At 41.4% G+C, this 19,791-nt stretch overlaps 1 protein-coding gene across 1 annotated transcript in view; it reads right to left on the minus strand.

The window, feature by feature from the left end:
* Nucleotides 1-19,791, minus strand: part of THBS4 (thrombospondin 4) — a 39,542-nt gene extending 19,751 nt beyond the window's left edge. The window contains exons 1-7 of the mRNA XM_063421887.1: nt 19,652-19,791; nt 15,401-15,604; nt 11,086-11,333; nt 9,908-10,013; nt 3,998-4,080; nt 3,352-3,403; nt 1,873-2,045 (exon numbers count right to left, since the gene is read on the minus strand). Of these exons, the coding sequence (XP_063277957.1) occupies nt 1,873-2,045; nt 3,352-3,403; nt 3,998-4,080; nt 9,908-10,013; nt 11,086-11,333; nt 15,401-15,604; nt 19,652-19,739 (954 nt within the window). The 5' untranslated portion in view covers nt 19,740-19,791. The remainder of the gene's footprint in view (nt 1-1,872; nt 2,046-3,351; nt 3,404-3,997; nt 4,081-9,907; nt 10,014-11,085; nt 11,334-15,400; nt 15,605-19,651) is intronic.

Raw genomic sequence — 19,791 nt, forward strand, 5'->3', positions numbered from 1 at the left:
ACAGAAATAGTTCATTCAACTGGCTTTAAATAAATTTTAAAAAAAACAAACCAAAACCAACCAACCAGCCAACCAAAAAAACTTTCCTGCGTATCAGCTAAGTCAGGAAAACAAGAAATATGACACATCCCCTCTCATTAGACAATTCAAAATTACTGCCATTTATGGCTTCTTTATTTCTCCCTGTGTGAATCTGAGTAAAAATCCAGCTGATTAAGTAGGTATTTACTGGTGAACAAAACTGATCCTGACAAGGTGGCATTTTAATGGCAATGTCCACATAAATACTTCATAATAAGCAAGACTGTATTTCTATAACACAATTTTGGCAAAAATCTCTTGCTGTTTCTAATGTGAAACCAAGTCTGTCAAGTGGAGTGGTGGCAGGAAGATGAAGGTACATGAATCTCCAGTGATTAGAGCCTGACTGCTAACAGACAACCACTTTAATATCAAGACATCAAAAACCAGTCTCTGCTTCTTTTTCCACCACTGCTGTAATGGGTAGTGTTGCTCCAATCCTGAAAATGGCAGGGAGGAGATTATTGCCTCAGTCTGAAAATAGCTCCGGAGGTGAAACCCATTCGCACTGGCAGGCTCCACCTAGGCTTGAGCCTCACACCATGCCTGTCTGTAGCATGAAACATGGACCACAGCTGTCTTGGATCCATCACTTGCATTCACATTTCAGAGCTTCACCCCCATTTTTTGTGCCTTCTGTTGCAGCAGACACAGTTCGTGCCACGTAAGGCAAAACTGGAGACATTGCCTGTGCCTCAGGAAATCACCACACTCAAGTCACGTTCTCTCCCCAGTGTTTTTCACAGGCAGGTGTAAGGCACATCCTGATGGTGTACAGGAGAGAGCAAATCAAAAGAGCAGTCAAAGCACATTTCCTGCTGGCTAGGAAGGAGAAAAAGGGCATTGCTTTTGCTGTTTTACAATATTAAGCAGGAACTCTGGTAGTACTCTGTTCTCCACAGGTGCAATTTATGACCTAATTATGCTGGTTCCTTGGTCTACTACATCCAGGTGCTTTTCCACTAAAAAGACTAAAGAGTAATGGTGAAAACCATCTCACAGAAAAAATGCAGTGAACCTGTAACTGGTTTTGTTGTTTCTGTACCGAGTGTGTGTCACATTCCAATTAACACAAGTTTTCTTTTATCATTTAAGATACTGTAAATTTATTAATTCAGTCCTTAATACAAGCAAGCTCTGAATTTCTAACATATAGCACAAGAAAATTTAAGAAGATTTAAGTCAACATTATCAGATTTCAATACAAACACAAAGAAGCAAAAGGGAAAATTACAATGATGGGTTATTTTCTTTCATGGACTTTTAAGGTAAGGTAAACATGACTCCAGTTTGGGTTGAAGAAAGATTTTGGTCTCCAAGGCTGGTTAGGCTGGTTCAGGAGCACAATGTAAAGAAACAAAGCCCATACTAAAATTAAAAAAAAAATTAAACAAACAAACAAAAATTAAATAAAAAATTAAAAAATATAATTTATTTTTTTTAAAGTGCTTCTGCAGCCTATAAAAGCTGCAGCATCTTCTTGTAGAATAGAAATGACAATGTCAAAAGTTTGTTCTGGTTGGGTTTAGGTTCTGGAGTTTTTTCCCAAACACTAAGCTCCTTTAATTGACTTTTCAATTCACCAGAGTATTTCAAGTTTTCACACACATAACCTCCATAAAGTTGAAGAAACAGCAAAAAAGGATATAAAACCAAATCAAAATTAATTAATATTCACTGTGCAAGCAGTTAGTAAATGCTGAAGACAGCAAGTATTAGCAACCCATTGATATGTATGGAACAGTTGCTTTTTAGCTTTTCTTTTTAATTCAGTGAAAGTCACTATTTTACCTCATCAATATCTGAGCATGTAACTCCATTTCCCGTGAGTCCTTCAGGGCAAGGCCCACACTGAAATCCCTCTGCTGTCTCCATGCACCTCACTCCCCTGAAGCAGGAATTAACTTCACATTTTGGTTTAGTGCGCCTCGGAAGCTGAGTTGGAAAACTCACAGTGCCTAAACCTTTAATGCAGAAAGAACAACAGTTTCAGTGGTTGAAAGAAACGTTCATAATGGCTCTCAGCTGTCAAGCATTCTGAAGAAATTCCCAAGACACTTCACATCCCGGCACTGTGCTGCTGCCAGCTGTGCTGTGGCTGGACAGACTCCATGCTGCAAATGCCACAGGAACTTACTTGTGTCCCCAGCAGGAGGAAATTGAAGCTGTTCTTTTAGGTCCATGTGCTTCTCCTGGCTACAAAGGGGAGCCTTCCTCCTATGTTAGTCCTAAAACATCTGCTGCTGGCCAGGGAAGAAAACTCTGTGACCTCAGAACAAGGGACTCAAGTATACGAGTACAAATACAGGGCATTTCTCTGGCTAAACTGGCAACACTACCACTTCATTAGAAAAACAATGTTCTGGTTTCATAACAGCATCTCTGACAGTCTACAAATAAGAAGAATAAAGAAGGAGCAAGTGGCAGCTCACAAACACAGCAGGACACAGGCTTAGGTGCACAAAGACCAGCCAAAGACAAGTCTTTCTGAAACTCTGGCAGGCACAGAACCTTGGTACAAATGCATGTAAGAATTTGACTTTTCCTTTGGCACTTACACATAAAAAGGTTACCCTGCCTAGAGCTCAACTTGAGTTTTGATGAGGCTGACAGACTGGGAAAAGAAATCAACTAAAAGGCCTGATGTGTTTAAGACTTTCATCTCACACAGTAAGCAAGTATAATGGGTTTTATACTGACTGCACTTGTGTACTGATTGCCAGTTGTGTGTGATGCAGGAGGGCCATGCAGTGACATTTGGAAAAGTATGCATTTTCTTCCTTTAGAGAAAAGATGAAGATCACCTTTGGGGTCTTACAGCTGTTAACTGGTGACTGCCTATTCAGAATCAGACAGACTTCAGGTGGACTACATAGGGTCTTTCTAGACTGATAATACCAGCCAGGGAAAAACACGATTCCTTCCTCATCCTTCTATGAAAATTGTGCATGAGGTAGCTGGGAGAAGTGTCTCCCCCCACAGAAACACATGGCACAGCTTTGTGGCAGAGTGAGAACTGACAGTACAGCCTGAGTGGGACTGCTTGGTTTAGTGGCCTTTTATCCCCCAATAGGTGATTGTTGGGTCAGTGGAAGCTTTTTCTCTAATGAATATCTATTTTAAACTTGTGTCCAAATACAAATAATTCTAGAACTTTGGACACAGTATTTTTAACAAAGTACTTTTTAGAAACCACATAAAGCTAACGCAAACAATACTAGTTTTAAAGCAACTCTTTTCTAGATTACCAGCAATAACAGGAACACTCACCACATGCTTGGCACTCAGCTATGGTATTTCTCAGAAAAGTTGTTTCTTTGACCTTGAGAATATAGGAAATAAAAATTATTTGGGTACAGACAGTTCCAATTTGCACCTGGCTGAGAGAAGAACCATTAGTCCCCAAGATCTGAGTCCCCACTCAAACCATGCAACACAGGTAACTCGATTTAAATGAGATGCTCTTTGTGCTCCACAAAATTAAGGGTATGGTTAATGGATGTACTTAGGTTCAGCCTCCATCAACAGGACCTTTAAAGGTCTGAAGGTCCTCATTTGACCAATGGAATGTGCCACCAGCTATTCCAGTTCTGACACCCACCAGCACATGAAACAAATGCAATTTCAGTTCCATGCAACAGACCCACAACTATCTAATACTGGGCTAGGATGGCTACTCCCTCATCCGTCACTAAATTTTCTGGATCTGAATAGGCAAGCCCCATACACGCCCACATTCAATGACCCTCCTTTGCAATCACAGGGTACCAGGACCTATATGATTATTTCTTCTCGATTGTATCATGCCTTCAAGGCAATAATTCTACACAGGAGTTTACTGCTTACCTGAAATCTGTGCTGACTCTATCACAGGGGCAAAATTGGGATATTTCACTCCAAAGCCTCTATACAGTACCTGTTGTCTAAGAAGGTCTTTCACATCTCCCAGTATTTGATTCATCTGCATCATTTGACCCATCAGCTGCCTATTAAAATCACCTGCAGGGAAATAGCAATAAAAAAGAGTGCACAACATAACTCTTCTTCATTTGTCATAGTAATTTCTGAGGAAGAGCCATGGAGGGCAGACACTACTGTTATGCAAGCCATGTAGAAGTCATCAGAGCAAACACAGTATTTATCTCAAATTTTATAGTGTGATTTTCATGAACTCAAGGCTTTTCTGGACTGAACTCCTCATATAGCACAGAAATGGGCAAAGCAGAAAGCTCTCCACAGAGACAAAAACAAGATCATGATTATTCTACCATTACTTCAGTGTTAAGGCTCTCCTAGGCAACTAATGCCAGCAGTGCTATTGCTTCCCCCCAGGCCTGAAACCAGCAACCCTCAGTGAAACCTCAGGATTTCAGAACTGGGTATTTGTGATAACCTATCTGGGGCAGGAGGGCAAGGTGAGGCCATGGTGAGGCCATGGTGAGGCCATGAAGCAAATGTGCATGCAATGGGAAGACACCCTGCATAAGTGCATTCCATGTCATAGAATCAGAACCACAGAATCATCAGTGTTGGAGGAGACCTTTAAGATCATGCAGTCTAACCATCCACCCAGCACTACCACTGTGACCCCTCAACCACTAAACCATCACCTTACCACCAGATGCAGACACCACCAGAGTACCTCCAGGGAATTCCACCATCTCCCCGGGCAACCTATTCCAATGCCTGACCACTCTAATAATGAAAAACATATTTGTATTATTTAGGCCGAATCTCCCCTGTCTCAGCTTAAGGCCAGTTCCTGTTGTCCTCCTACTGCAGGCATGGCAGAAGAGACTGGTGCCCACCTGGCTGTACCCTCCTTTCAGGTGGTCGTAGAAACCAATGAAGTCCCCCTGTGCCTCCTCTTCTGGAGACTGAACAAACCCAGCTCCCTCGGCTGTTCCTCATATGACATTTTCTAGTCCTTTCACCACCCTTGCTGCCCTCACTAAACTCCCTCCAGCACCTTGATCTCAGTTTTAAAATGAGGGGCCCAAAACTGAACAAGGATTTGAGGTGTGGCTCACCCATCCCTAGTACAGGGGCTTGATTACTTCTTAGGTCCTGCTGGCACAGCACAGTTGTAACCACAACTAATGTACACATATTTTTCAAAGTGAAGTTACCCAGCTTTCTGACCAAGCTCACTGTGAAGCTCTGAGCACACATCAACAGTGCCTGCTCTGACAAAACAGTGTTTTTAGTAACTGCAATTGTCACCTGGGTTTTCTTCTCAAAGGCAGCTCATCACACTGCACACAAGTTTCATGGCTGCATTTGCTTTCTTTGTATGGACTCACAAAACTTCTACTTAACAGACTATGAACTCACACCAAAAATCAGTCCTCAATACTAAGTAACAAAACAAAGACCTTTAAGACAAGACCAAAAGTTACATCTGTAATGAGTCATAGGGAAGGACCAGACCAAACCCAAGATCTTTACAGGAGATTTTAATCTCTTGAATGAAACACTGGTTTTGAGCCAGTGACAGAGAAGAAGCAGAAAGCCTGTTTAGCACAGTGACTTATGGGTGCTTCTGTTTGCAGCTCACTTCTGCATTTTTACCTCTCAAGAAGATATTTGTTTACTTCTCTAAGTCTGTATCTAAAAACAAACTCCACAAATATATGCTCTTCCACAGTCTAGGCAGGTAGGATATTTTGATATTATTCCTGATAGCTTCAGGGAGGTTTATTCACATGTTATTTTTGTGAGTACTGAAAGCTTATATGAAAAATGCTTCTCTTGATGTTTACCTCATTGTTTTGTACTTCAAAGCATGTCTAACTGTTTCCAAACATTCTAGTGGGAATTGTCCAACTCCTCACATACTATGGTTTCTTCACTTCATATTTTCTCACCAAAACACTGAAAAAGTTTAAGGAGTCAGGAATCACCTGTTCCAGAGCCTGCCTCTGTTCTTGTCCTAACCTTGCCATATATTTATTTGGATGACAACAGCAGGACATAATATCATGAATATTTTAGAATCCCATAGTGGAACCTGGCACACATGCTGTCAGGACAGATGCTGGGGCCTGTTCTTGCTTTATTTTTAAAACATAGACTTATTTAGGTGTCTTGGTCTGGATTTTTTTTTTTTTTACATAACTCAAGACATTAGGCATTATTGATTGAAATCTGCAAAATATTTTCAAGATTTCAGATGGTGTTTGTTGGCTAGCATCTAAATCAAAACCAGATCTATTCAGTTGTTAAGTTTTGCAGACTGCTGAACATTAAGGTGGGCTAAACAGGTTAAACTGTCATGAACTACATGTCCTGTGTGCATATTTAGACAGCAGAGCAGAAACAGATTGAATACACTTGTTTGTTTGTTTGTTTTTCTCTTCCATTAAAAGCGATTCCAACAGCAGGCCCCACTTGCAGCAGAATAACCCATGTTTAGGGATAAGTACTCACAGAGGCCTTTAGGAAAACTGTCAGTCCACAGTATATGGATCCAGGAGAAAGCAGGGAAGCAAAAGGTACCAGCCTGAAGCTATACAGTTATCTGGCCCTTCCAGGAAGCCTCTCATCCATACCCCTAATATGTAATAATGCAACTCCCCAGTTCAGCTACTTCATAGCTCTATATTCCTGAGTCATTAACAATGTGATTAACAGAATGGCCTTCACAGTAATAACTAAGTTCAGAGACTGCTCTGAAGTATTACTGACCAACAGGGAACTGAAGGCCCCATCTTTCTCTTGCCAGGACGTTGCAGTATAGAATCACAGAATTTTGGATTGAAAAAGAGCTTTGAGGATCACATAGTCCAACCTCCTTGCATGGCAGGAACACGTTTCACTAGACCAGAATGCTCAAAGTTTCATCTAGCCTGGCCTTCAACATTTCCTGATGGGCCATCCATAGCTTCTCTATGCAACCAGTTCAGATACAGGGCCCTGGATTTTGACCAGGCAACCAGCTTTACTGCACAGTCAATGGCCCAGGCATGCACGAACACTAGCCACAGTGAAACACCTCAGAGCTGTTGCTTCTACCTCTCCTGGGAACAACAGCTCTCTGGCTCAAGCAACACACTTGCTCCTGTCTGTGTCATTCAAATCCTGAATTGTCAGTCAAAGAGAATGATACCCACAGAATCATAGAATAGCCTGAGTTGGAAGGGACCCATGAGGATTATCAGGTCAAATCCTGGCCTCACATGGTACAATCCAAAGAATCACACCAGGTGCATGAGAACATTGTCCAGCTTCTTGAACTCTGGAAGCCTGTGGTTTCATGTCCAAAAAGCGAACCATGATTATAGAATAGATGATGGCACACAAGAAAAAACGTTTCTGAACAGCCTATAATCTTTCACCAAATAAGCTGTGCATACAAGTTGCACGTGGAATTAGGAAGAGGCAGGTCCCAAGTAAACAGAAGGAAATATTCCTCAAACATGTGATAAATTTCTTGTCAGGAGACATCCTTGACCATGCATTCAAAACTGACTGGACAGATTCATGGACAAAAACATATACTGAGTACAAACCACAAAGACATCACCTCTGAGTCAAGAGCTCTGAATACCATGAACTAGAGAACAGTGAACCATTCAGAGAAAGCCACACTCAGACTCCATTCCATTATGCTCTTGCCTGTGGGTCTACAATGACATATTCTCTCCAACAGCACCGTGGTTAAAAGAACCTTTGGTCTGGTGCAACATAGCTATTTTTTTTTATACTTTGTCATGTTCAGGTACCCTACACGAACTATACAACCTCCAAAGACCCCTTGTGACGGGAATGATCTTGTGATAATGATCACATGCAGCATACTAATCTCATCTACCAAACTCAGTGCACCTTGCATTCTATTTTTCTACCCAAAAATCAAAATATGCATCTTCAGTGTGTGTCTGATTATCATAATCTCATCCCACTGCTTAGGTGTCTCAGCCTCACAGACTGAACATGGGGGGAATGCTGCTGCCAAAGCAGTGAGCAACAACCAGGCACACAGTCAAAGCCATGCAGTTATCCAGGTCCAAAGCACTCCCAAGGATTTTCCAATTAATATGAAAGCATACATTTTTACCAAGATATTAGGTCTCACTGCCCCATGTAGCTAAGCACTTGCATTCCAGCTTTTCCTGGCAGTAGGCAAAATATCTGATATACTATTGCCATGGAATGGCATCATGAAGCATACGGAAAGTTAAAATTGCTGTTGGAACATCCACCTTTCTTTTTTTTGTGTATTTGACTATGTAGACTTTGAATGTATTTATGTGAGTAGTTGTTTATTTATTATTGTTATTGTTATTATTATTGTTGTTGTTGTTGATACTAATTCCACTTGAAAGTTAAAAGCACCTCATATATAATTTGAGAGCCTAAGCCATGTGGAGGTAGCCACAAAGAGATAGTATCTGTCTGTATATTACCATTTGCATTATTGATTAGTGAGCAAAAAGTTACATATGAGAAAGCTGCAAGTTTGTAATTTGGAAACTTGCCATAAGAGAGCAGCCAGTTTTTGCAGAAGCAAACACGGAATTACCCTTCAGTTCCATGTTCAAATGCCTGTTGATTTAGTCTCAAAGAGAGAGCTTTAAGGATGAAATTCACTTTTCTATCTAAGTGTGTATATGTTAAGAAGCAAGGAAACAGAAGTATCTGGAAGTAAGGATTTACATAGCTAAAAGGTAGACCAGATTTTGTTACCACTGCACACCACTGATGCCTACATTCATGTGACATACCCAGGATGCTCTCATAAAATTTCTGCATCTTGTCTCTGTTCTTATAAAAGCTAGCAATGCTGGAGGATCAGGTTTGGCAGGGAGGACAGGAAAGGGTACAAGAGAGAACATGTCACAGATCCTATTTTAAACCTTGAACCCAGTTTCCTTCCTATGATTGTCATATATTAACATATTGCATGCCTACTCTTCTCCCTCACATCCTCAACAGAAAGGCAGATGGACAGGGACTAGAATGACTACAGATGGGACAGTCTAGCACAGGTTTTCTGTGTCCAGAGGTCAGGAAGCACTCTCATCTTTGCATTAAGCCCCTGAGGCCCTGCAGGGATCCCAGTAGCCTCAGCTCCTTCCCTTCCTCCCTCTTCCCAGCTCAGTCTCCACAATGCTCAGCACAGGCAGAAAAGGAATTGGTTTTAAATCAATGTACCCTTCAGCAAGTGACAAAAGCCTTGGTTAATTTTTGGCAGGACTACTGCGTACTCTGCAATGACTTTTCCAACACAGATATGTAGGCTCTGTAGCCACAGCAAAAACATTTCCTTCAGTCTCCTGTGAGCTTCGTCACACCTTGCTCCTTCCCTCTCAGTGACAGTCCAGTGCTCAACAAGAGTTGAGTATTGTCTGTGTGACAAGCACATGGGTAGGTCTTGATACTTCACCTTCCTTTCATACAGCCTATAGCAATGTGCCCCATTTAGCACTACTTTCTATGTGCAATTGTTTGCAATTTGAATATTTAAAATATTATTAACCTGACACAAACAGGTCATCATCACAAAAATTTCCTTCCAAATTAGGCTAAAAAAAATCTCTTTCAAAAGGTTTTTGAAAAAAATTCTTCCACATTAGGCCAAAAAATCCTCATTACAGACTTGTCTTTCACTAAAATAACAATTCATTGCTTTATCATCAGCAACAGTTTTCTCTCCAAACAAAGCTATTTCTAAAACATTGACAGGAAAAGTCATAGCTATAATTTAGTCAAGTAATTGTTATTACTTGACTATAGTCCTCCTCACATTTTCAATACTCATCACACTAGCTTCCTTGCACTGGTATCATTAGGAATGATTTTAACTCCCAGTTGCAGGCCTTACCAGTATACTGAGGTACAGGCTCAATTTGTTGAAGAAAACAATCCTGCAGATTTCCCACTTCAGCAAGGGTTCCTCCAGTCACCAGCTTTAGCTCATCTAGTGTATCCTGGGCTCACAAGAAAAACAGAACTCACAATTCTAGTACAACAATGGGAAAAATATGAAATATCAGACAAAGTAAATTAATTTTTTTAAGAGGGGGAATCAATGTCCTACGCAGGCAGGGTCCTACACCATTCCCTTCAGGACCATCCATCATAATTTGAAATGTACAAAATCTCTAATCTTTGCCTTGTAGATTTTCACATAGCTGTTGTTTTATCTCATACTTTCTTTTTTACTGTTTCAATTCATATGATCTCACATACTAGGAAGTTCACATATTTTTTTGTGGCATACTTTTTTTTTAAGTGCATCCAAAGCAGTCTTTTTTTTTTTTCTGTTCTCAAACAGGTACATATATTCATGTCAGGAATATGGACACCTCAGTCTTCTCCATAAAAACAGGCTCACTTTCAAGACTGCAATGAAACAAAGTAAGTGGGCAACCTTGGGGGCAGAATGCCCTTGCACCTTCTAATAAGTATTTTTGATTAATGATGATGGAAGATGCTGTGGAAGACACTGTTTATCTCAGACTGCTGATAGGGAGATGACAGCAAGCTTTATCAACTCCTGGTTGGCAGACAGAGGAATAAAAGCTATTGCAGTCAAAGAGATGAGGGTTTCACTCTGGCACCAAGAGAGTCCCCCCTTTGTTTTGTCTTTTTTAGCCTCTTGGCATATCCTGAAGAAGAAGCACAGACAAGTATTGCTCATACTGAACAGCTGTAAGAAGCCAGTGAAAAGCTGTCTTTACTGCATTAGCTAAGCCATTACAAAAAGACCACTCCCCAAAAAACAACTAGATTGAAGTGAAAGAGGCACTAGGTTTTTTTGATTTTATTAAAAAAAGCTAAAAATTGTATTTAAAACAAATAGCATAATTATTATAGGGTTCATGTGCGCTTTCACCTGCTCCATAGAGAGCTTTTATTTACATTTATTTCACAACTTATTATTAAATTATTACAGTACAGAGCTTGGCTGCTGTGAAGACTGAGGTTTGAGTTCAGTGATCCAGAGGTTCACTGGTGATCCCTCTAAGTCCTCAGCCTATTCCCAGTTTCCATGCTCACCTGTGGCTTCTCCTGGAGAGTGCGCAACTCAGCTGCCACCACCTTCTGAGACAGTGCTGAAAATGGTTTTGGCAAGTCCTCGATGGCACCTACTTGCAGGCAGTCCAGATACAACTCTACCGTGCTCAGTCCCTGCTGCAGGCCGTTCAGCCACAAGATGACAGCGTGGGGTTTGCCATCAGCCAGCTGGATGTTGCTAAAGATCACGGAATTCAGCCTTCCATCGTTCTTCAGATAGCGCAGCACCGCTAGGGCAAAACACACAGGACTATCAGAGGGTAGCAGATAGCCCCAGGCTGATCAAGGAACATCCTGTGGAAATCTGCAATTGCTCTGGTATTTTTCCACATGTCTGCTTTTGTAAATGCATCCCATATGCAGACACAATGGTAATAAATGTTACATTGACTCTCAAAGCAGCACTAGCAGGATGCTTGCGTGACTCCCCATTTGTAAAGCTCTGCTGCCTATGCTGAGTTTACCTCTGCATTGTCCAGGCCTCTCTAAATGGCTTAACCAAAGGCACTTTACAGGCCATAATGTGCTAAAAGGCAAGTGGTAAAGTCACAGGGTGTAACAGGCAACCTGCAGTCTGCACTTTGGTACGTACATATCTGATAGACCCAGAAATACTCTGCAGCAGAAATGTACAACTAGGAAATCAATTTCAGTTATGCATACAGCATACAGTGGAGCTAAGAGCGTATCCAAATGCATAATGAAAAACCAAAGGAAGCATGTTTCCAAACCAATAACCTGCACTTATCTGTAACAAACATTCAGTAAAACCAAAGCATAATGCAGAAAAGGCATCATCCACTCCTAGGGATAACTAAACTTTCTCTCAGCTCATTTTAAATGCATTAGTGATTGACCTACCTGATAAAAATTCTTATTTCATTAAGGAAAATGCACCATCAAAAAAACCACAACAGCAGACAAATACACCTACAATAAATATCTGTTGAGTAATATTGAAAAAGTCTCCTTCCTAAGGAAATTGGATCAGTAAGCTAGAATCTGTGAGCCAGATCTCTCAGATCATCTAGCTAGTTCTCTCCACAAAATCTGCCCCTGACTCTCCAACTGCAGCAGCAACAAGCTGAATGCATCTGGACAGTGTATAACCACCCTACAATTTCGGACAGACCTTTCAAAGATCCCACTGATCACCAGCCAACAGTCACTTATTTCCTGATGGTAACAGTTATGTGCAATGAGGAATCAAGCTGCACAGACACCAGGCATCTAAATATTTACATGCTGGCTCTTGCTAAAGTCTGAAATTCACAGATGGGTGCTACAGTTGCATCAAGTGAGAGCTCACAAATGGTCTGACACTAAGTCAACCAAAAATTGTGGATATAGTGGAGGTAAAAGCTCCTACTGGCTTTGGACTTAATAACAACTACTTACTGAAACCATCCATTTCTATTAATTTAACAAACTACCTTCCCATCTTTCCATAACATACTAATATAACGCTAATATAATTGCTTTGATGCTATGACACCTGTTTGCTGGTGACCTCCCAACTTACTGTGCACATGCTCCCTAAAATTTTTCCAATTCCTCAGTCTAATGATTAAAAAATCTCCAGATTAAATGATTAAAAAAACCCAGCATGAATGGGGCAGGGTATGTCTCTGTCTTTGAAGTCTACACTAGTGCTAGAGCCTCAGCAGCTGTGATCAATATCAGGAATGTTTTCACTACTGTCTATGTCAAAACACTGCCAAAGCTGAGGTGCATGAGGTCACCAGTAGCTTGTTAAAAGGTAGCATTTCTTGGCAAATTCAAAGAAACAGCAAGACAGAGTACATTGCAGCATTACAGACATTTCATTTTTGTGAATATTATGCACGCCTGTTCATATAAAAGTAAGGTCTTTGGATCTGAGCCCTGCATTCAGAGTGACCAAACACAACAGTAGCCTAGAGAAGGAAACAGGAGATGGAGGCAGGGCCCAGAACAGACTCTGCCAGAATAGTTTCACGACAAGGAGCAATCAGGCTTGGGAGGAGGATCAACTATTTTTCCCTCAGCCAAAGCCAAATATTCATCTGGTAAACTAGAGTAGGCTTTTGAAGAGATATTTTCTTGGATCACAGTCTCCACCTCTAAGATTTAACTCATCCCAGCCCCTGCAGTATGTTTGCTGCTTGAATATTTTATAGATAAACAAGAGAGTGTCACGTGAACTGCTTAAGAAAGAAATTTTCAACTAAAATAGGAGCTGCCTCATAGAATTGTTTAACTGGAACATTTCTATGCACTAACTACTGTTCAGTCTATAAAGGAATTATTTTAAAAGGATAAGAAATCCACGGTCGCTATCTGTCCCTGAAAGGTGCAATTGTCTACCATAAGTTTAGCTGTTAACTCAGTAATTTAGACATGTGCTTTTAAAAACATTTAGGTGTTATAAATATGTTACTATCACTTATGCCACAATAAAACCAGAACATGAGGCAACCATTGGGAACAAAACTCTTAAATGTGACATTTTAAAGTATAACTAAGGCCTGCTTTGAGCTCCTTAAATCAGACTTGGATGTATAACTAGAAATACCACGCAGAGAAACTTCATTCTTTCTTTCAAAACCACAGATATTAAGACCTTGTATTTTACTGAGATGCCAACACTGGTTCACCACTTAGGCGATGATGCTCGATCCTGAGAGGATCATACACAGCTCACACACTCCATACTTGCAGCTGACACGGGAATCTCCTGGAGGCAGTTTAACTTACTGTATGAGGCAGCCATATGGGATCCCTAACACTTCCAAAGAAATCATGTGAAAACACTGCCTACCACTTGCTCACTGCCATATGCCTTGAACAAGGTGCTCTACAGTACTAAGGAGGCAAAGAGATCCAATGAACAGTCTTGCTGCAAAAAGCCTCCCTCTCTTTGGCCAATCCTTTACATCAATCTGATGGTCAACCCCTTACATCAGACAGGTTACAGATGTCCCCCATCTACTCAGCACTGGTCACCGACAGGACAAGTGGCTTCATGCTGCCAACAGACACGCCACTATTGCATTTGTCCTGTCACACAGATACTTCCTAAACACCAACCCACTGAGGACAAAGCCAAAAGAAACCACATAACCTTCCACCAGAAACACTTTTAACAGACTTAAGAGACTGTCAGTAACCATCAGACATGCAGATATTTTTGAACATCAGAGCTTGATGTGTTCAAACTTGTATGTATATAGACACATTTGTGTGGATACATGTGTTTGTATACATATGTACAACATTTACACATATAACTGTGCATGTGTGAGAGGGAGAGCGACTATGTGTAATCTATCATTTATTTAGCAATTAGGTAGGTCAGTGTTAGGAATTGTATGGCACTTTTGATGAGATTGTGTGACCATGTATTACTTATTCCCAACACACTCATAGCTCTTATTCCCTTACCTCAGAAGGATTTTGGCAGACCTGATAAACCTACCAATGTTTTATCTAACCCACTCCCCTACAATGTTTAATGAAAAGGTGTGCTTTTCCTCTTTTGCAGCATATGATTAATTTTCCTATGTATAAACTGAAATTTCTCAGCAGAATTTTACATTATATTCAATTCAGCTAATTACTCAGTAGCAAATTACTATAGCAGTCATGAAGTCAATGCAGCAACCATAATGGATGTAAATCAACAATTTTTCACTGAACCTTAAAATTGTAGTATATCCTAGATCTGGTTTACAGACCAATGAAACTATTTCTAAAACTGCTGCAGTTCCTACTCTGACTCCTGATTAACCAATTCCAGTAAATAAAGAACACTTTATTTCACCCAACAAATCTTGTAAGTGCCAGGAATATTTGTCTTGTATAGTCACATCTAACCTCCAGGGTCAGCTGAATAAGAACCTGCCTTTCATATGCATCAGGCAGCATGTGCGTGTGCCCCTTGCATTCCTGAGTAATAAGAACCAGTGATTGTCCCTAGGGAAAAAGAAAATAAAAAAAAAAATTGAAAAAAAGACCAAACCAAATTGACTCCTTGCTCCACACTCCATGGTTTTTTCTTCTTTTCTCAGCATTGCTCAGAGTAAGCATCGCAGCTGAGATACCAGCTGATTGTCAGCTTCCCCTGGCCAGGAGAGAGCAGCATCAAGGAGATGAAGCAAAGAGATGAGGGAGTGAGAGGGGATGTGAAAAGTGACAGCATGCAACAGGAATGACTCAAGCACAAAGGTTAATCACACATTTTCCAACATTCATCTGTCACACACCAGTAACTATGGATCCAACACCAGTTCTACCATACACATTTCAAAAAACTCACCTTTACTCATCCGTCCCATTACCGTAAATTCAAAATACTTGCTGTTGTCAGCTGATGAATATAGGCCAAAAACAGTGGCTGTGCTCTTTGGCTGTAATTTGAATGTTGAGAGCAAGTACACTTCATTCAGCATAGGATCCCCAAATGCTTGTTGCAAGAAGTTCAGTACCACTCGCTTGTTGGAATAAGGAAGAAGATCAAAAACTGGGGAAAAAAATAAAGCAAATTTCAACAGGAAATTAAATATAGTAATGACCAAAGAAGAATGTGATTTGAAGGCACATATTGGAGACTATACACTCTTCCTACACAAAATTAAAGAAAATTATCAATATGATGATCATCTGTAAAGATCACATGAAGCCCAAATCCCAGGCACTAGAAAGTATCTCTTAAGCTAAGTGGTCTAATGAAACATGTCCCCACACATGCAGCAACTTCGGACTAAATGGTGCCTGCCAGCTACAACTATTCCATGATTTTATCAAAATATCTGTAATTTGTTGGAACTGATACTATTTTAGCAACTTTTATTTTTCAAAGGAATTATTGATAAGTTACTAATACAGAAATACCTAGTCTTCAAATTGAGACTTTTGGTAGATCTCGAAAGTTATCTTCTGAGGATTCACCTCAACAGAAAGCTTTTTAACCGATTTCTGCTTTAATAAATGCAGATGTCTGTGTTCACATATCAGTTAGATAAGGACACAGCATTAAAATTTTCATACACATTTCCAGAGTGCGTATCCTTTGATAGCATTTGCAGGGCACCAATTAAAATGCCAAAAAAGCCAGGTAAGCAATATGATGTTCACAGCCTTCTTCTCGCATCACTGGCTTTTCAGAATATATATTATACAATTAAGACTCATCTTTCCCTTCTGGCACAGAAAACAAAGAAATACAGACCTGACAAAAAACAAACAACCCCCCCCCCCCCCCCCAATGAAACAAAATAAAACCCACAAACCTTCAAGGCATAGTGAAAGCTGTTTCAAATTTTTATTTTAGTTTTTCCAAAATGCATCAGTAAAGAGTTTATGATTTCACATATATATTTGTCACCTATGTCCCTTATGGCACTGAAACAACAAACTGGGGCTTTCCTCAGTGTTCCTAAACTCACAACATGTCCAAACTAAATGAACTCTTCTGTTAGGTTTCCTGATTATCTCCTATTCCAATCCTCTGCAATTAAAGCAGTATATATACTATACTCTGGTAGTAAAGTCTGATAAATGATTATGCACAAGTGTTATTTAAATATAAGAGCATATTGAGCCATTGTATACTACTGACACTCCATAGCCCTACCATAGCTGGGGCATATTTTTCTCCCACACCAGAACAACACTGCACAGCTGTCACCAGAGAAGAGCTGCAACACCAGGCAGACAGCAATGGCAACACACTGTGCCTTAGCTTGATTCAATCCCATGGTTGTACTGATAAGTTTGGTTTCCCAGGCTAAAACACAGGCGGACCTTTGCAGATGAGCCTTGTCTACGCAGCACAACCCCAAAGCTGTTGTTGTCTATAGGGTGATGAGGTTATCCCGCCTTTCCAGTTTCCATATGCTACACACAGGAAAAGACTGAAGAGCACTCAAAGAACGACCACACGGGCACACAGACCTTCCCACAGATATGTGCGAAACCCTGTTCCCTTATACTGTGGGTTCATGCTGCTCCCATCACTCGTTCTGAAGCCTCCATTCATTTAGACACTAATGTCGTTTCAAAAAAAGAGATAAAATGAAGACCTTTTTCCCTTCATTTCATGAAGTCACTGAAATAATCTCCAAAGTCTACACTTGTACTGAGTCTAAGGATCTCATGACTCTACAGAGAATCTTCAGGACACACCACAAAAAATATCAGACCCTTGATTTGCATGCACTAGTAATACTACTGTCAAATAACTAAGAAACATATATGTAAGGTGGACCTGGACAAAAGATTTCTCTTTCATGCAGTTCCGATTTACAGCACTCCAGGACAACCACTGCTTCCACTGAAACCAGTGACGTGGAAAGCAGAAGCAAAGGCTGGGTACTTCATCACATTTAGTGCAGAGAGTGCAAAGCAACTGCCTATGCAAGAGATTGAAATGCAACTCACTACTCTGTACAACAGCATTTTACAAGGAATAGCCATTCATAAAATACAGCTGTGTTTCCTCAGCTGGAGCAATGCAATACAATACCAAAGACTCCGAGAGCATGAAATATAGCTCTACATTTTGTTCAGTTACAGGTCTGTTGGTTGAATATCTATCAATTCCTGTGATACTCATTAATCTATGCTAGAGTCACTTAAAATATTACAAAAGTAATGACAAAACACTGTGAAACATCTGTCCAACATTAGAGAAAACATTTATTGAAACTTTTGTAATTTGCATATTTAAATTAATTCTCAAATTGGTTTTGCAGTTGTGTTCCACAACTCACAGTGCCTTAGCCAGCTCCTTCAGCACCATTTCATCAAACTCTTTCCTTGGATATCTTCACTGAAGAGCACATGGATGCACTACATGATGAGGACCATCCTTAGGTACAACTCACACACATGCTAGAAAGTGCAGCTAGCAGAAGAATGAGGGGTTATGAAAATTCATTTTACGTCTTTAACAGAGCTGAGACAGCTCTTGGCTATTACAGAGACAATTATTTGTTATTTGTTGGGGAAGAGGGAAGAAAAGATCCACAAAGATTTCACATTTTATTTTCTGAGGAACCTTGCCTCTTTGTTCCTCTCTGTGGAAAGGCAGACTTGAAAGCAAATGTATAGAATAGGACTGCCAAAGCTGAAAGGCACAAGCAGCTGGTTTTAATCCATGCAATGGATTGAAAACTCCAACATGTCTTCATGCCTTCAAGCACGAGTGTGCATACCCACTGGGCTAAACTGAGCCTGCCTGTGGGACAGACCAGGAATTCTCTCCTCCACTTTCCTTCCGCAGTTCCTAGAATAGAGTTGCTCACCCTCCTAGCCAAATGCTAACAAGGGATGAGCTACATGGTGAGACAGTGGCAAACCACACTTTGGAAATCTGCCCAAACCCATCAAGGCCAGCTCTCCAGATGAGAGCTAGAAGACATGACAGTAAGTGCTAGGATGGGGAGGTATGGAGGAGTGAAATTAGTGACACAGGAGCGCGTGGAACTTAAAACACCCCTTCTTTCCTCTAACTCTGTTGCCATATCACACCAGCTTTTTAAGACCTTCCAAGGCTGTTTTCTGGTCACACCTAATCATAACTGTAGGTATCAACACTGCTTCATTACTGTTCAGCACTTTTCAAGGTAACTATTAATGGCTCAGACACCTGGAGTGAAATTCCAACCCCTACCACAACAATTTCCCACTGACTCCAAGAAGCTGAAAGCAACCCCTTGTAGAGAGTGGAGTTTTTCACTGTCCACTGCCCCTGACAAGTTGGAAATCTGGCTTTTTGTTTAATTTGGTAGTGTACAATTTGTCATTACAACAATTCTCTGAAATGTTTTCACATTGTAACGGTCTTCAACAAAAGCTTTTGGAACAGAGCTGTATTGTTTTGATTGGCTGTCTTTTAGATCTGCTTAAGTAATAACCGATTGAAGTATCAAAAATCATTCTGTAAGGCAGTGAAGGGGGTTAAAAACGTAGAGAAAACCACAAGCAGCTTTAAGGCACTTGGAGTAGCACGAAGTTGCACTAACTTCTGCAGTCGGCAGCCGAGCTGATTCCCGTCACAAGCTGCTACCGCAGAGCGATACCACCCACTTAAGCTCTAAAATACAGCAGCTCCGGACTTACTACGTGCATAATATTGCCGCGGCAATCCTGCGTTTAGAAGAACGAGTGTTCCTATGAACTTTACTTTACTATGTAGTAGAGTTTTCCCAAAGAGTTTTCACGGCTTAGAAATCCACTTCTCATTTAGGAGAACTCACAGCCGAAAAGGGCTATTCAGACGCTCCACGCACCTACCAGCACACCTACAAACACACTTTTTGCAGGCTGCGGGGGCCGCATCTCCATCTCCTCCGGCGCGCACCGCCAGTGCGGCGGGGCGGCTCCGCGGGCGGGCTCCGCGCCCCGACGGGCACCGCCGGCTCCCGCCGCCCGCCACGGCGCCGGCCTCCCTAGCACCTGCAGAGGTGTTGCCTTTCGCTGCCCGGGCTGGAGGGCAGGGGACGGGACACTGCGAGCCCACAGCCTTCTAAACGGGAGAGGGCAAAGGGGAGCGCGGGGTCCTTACCTCGGGGCGCGGGCGCGGCGGCGCGGGCCGGGCACAGCTGCAGGGCGAGCGGCAGCAGCAGCAGCGCGGCGCCGCTCTCGCACCCCATGGCGGCCGCGGGCCGGGCAGCGCGGCGAGGGACGGCCGCCGCTGCACGCCGG

This window comes from Prinia subflava, chromosome Z (genome assembly GCF_021018805.1).
Source record: "Prinia subflava isolate CZ2003 ecotype Zambia chromosome Z, Cam_Psub_1.2, whole genome shotgun sequence".
Lineage (NCBI taxonomy): Eukaryota > Metazoa > Chordata > Aves > Passeriformes > Cisticolidae > Prinia > Prinia subflava.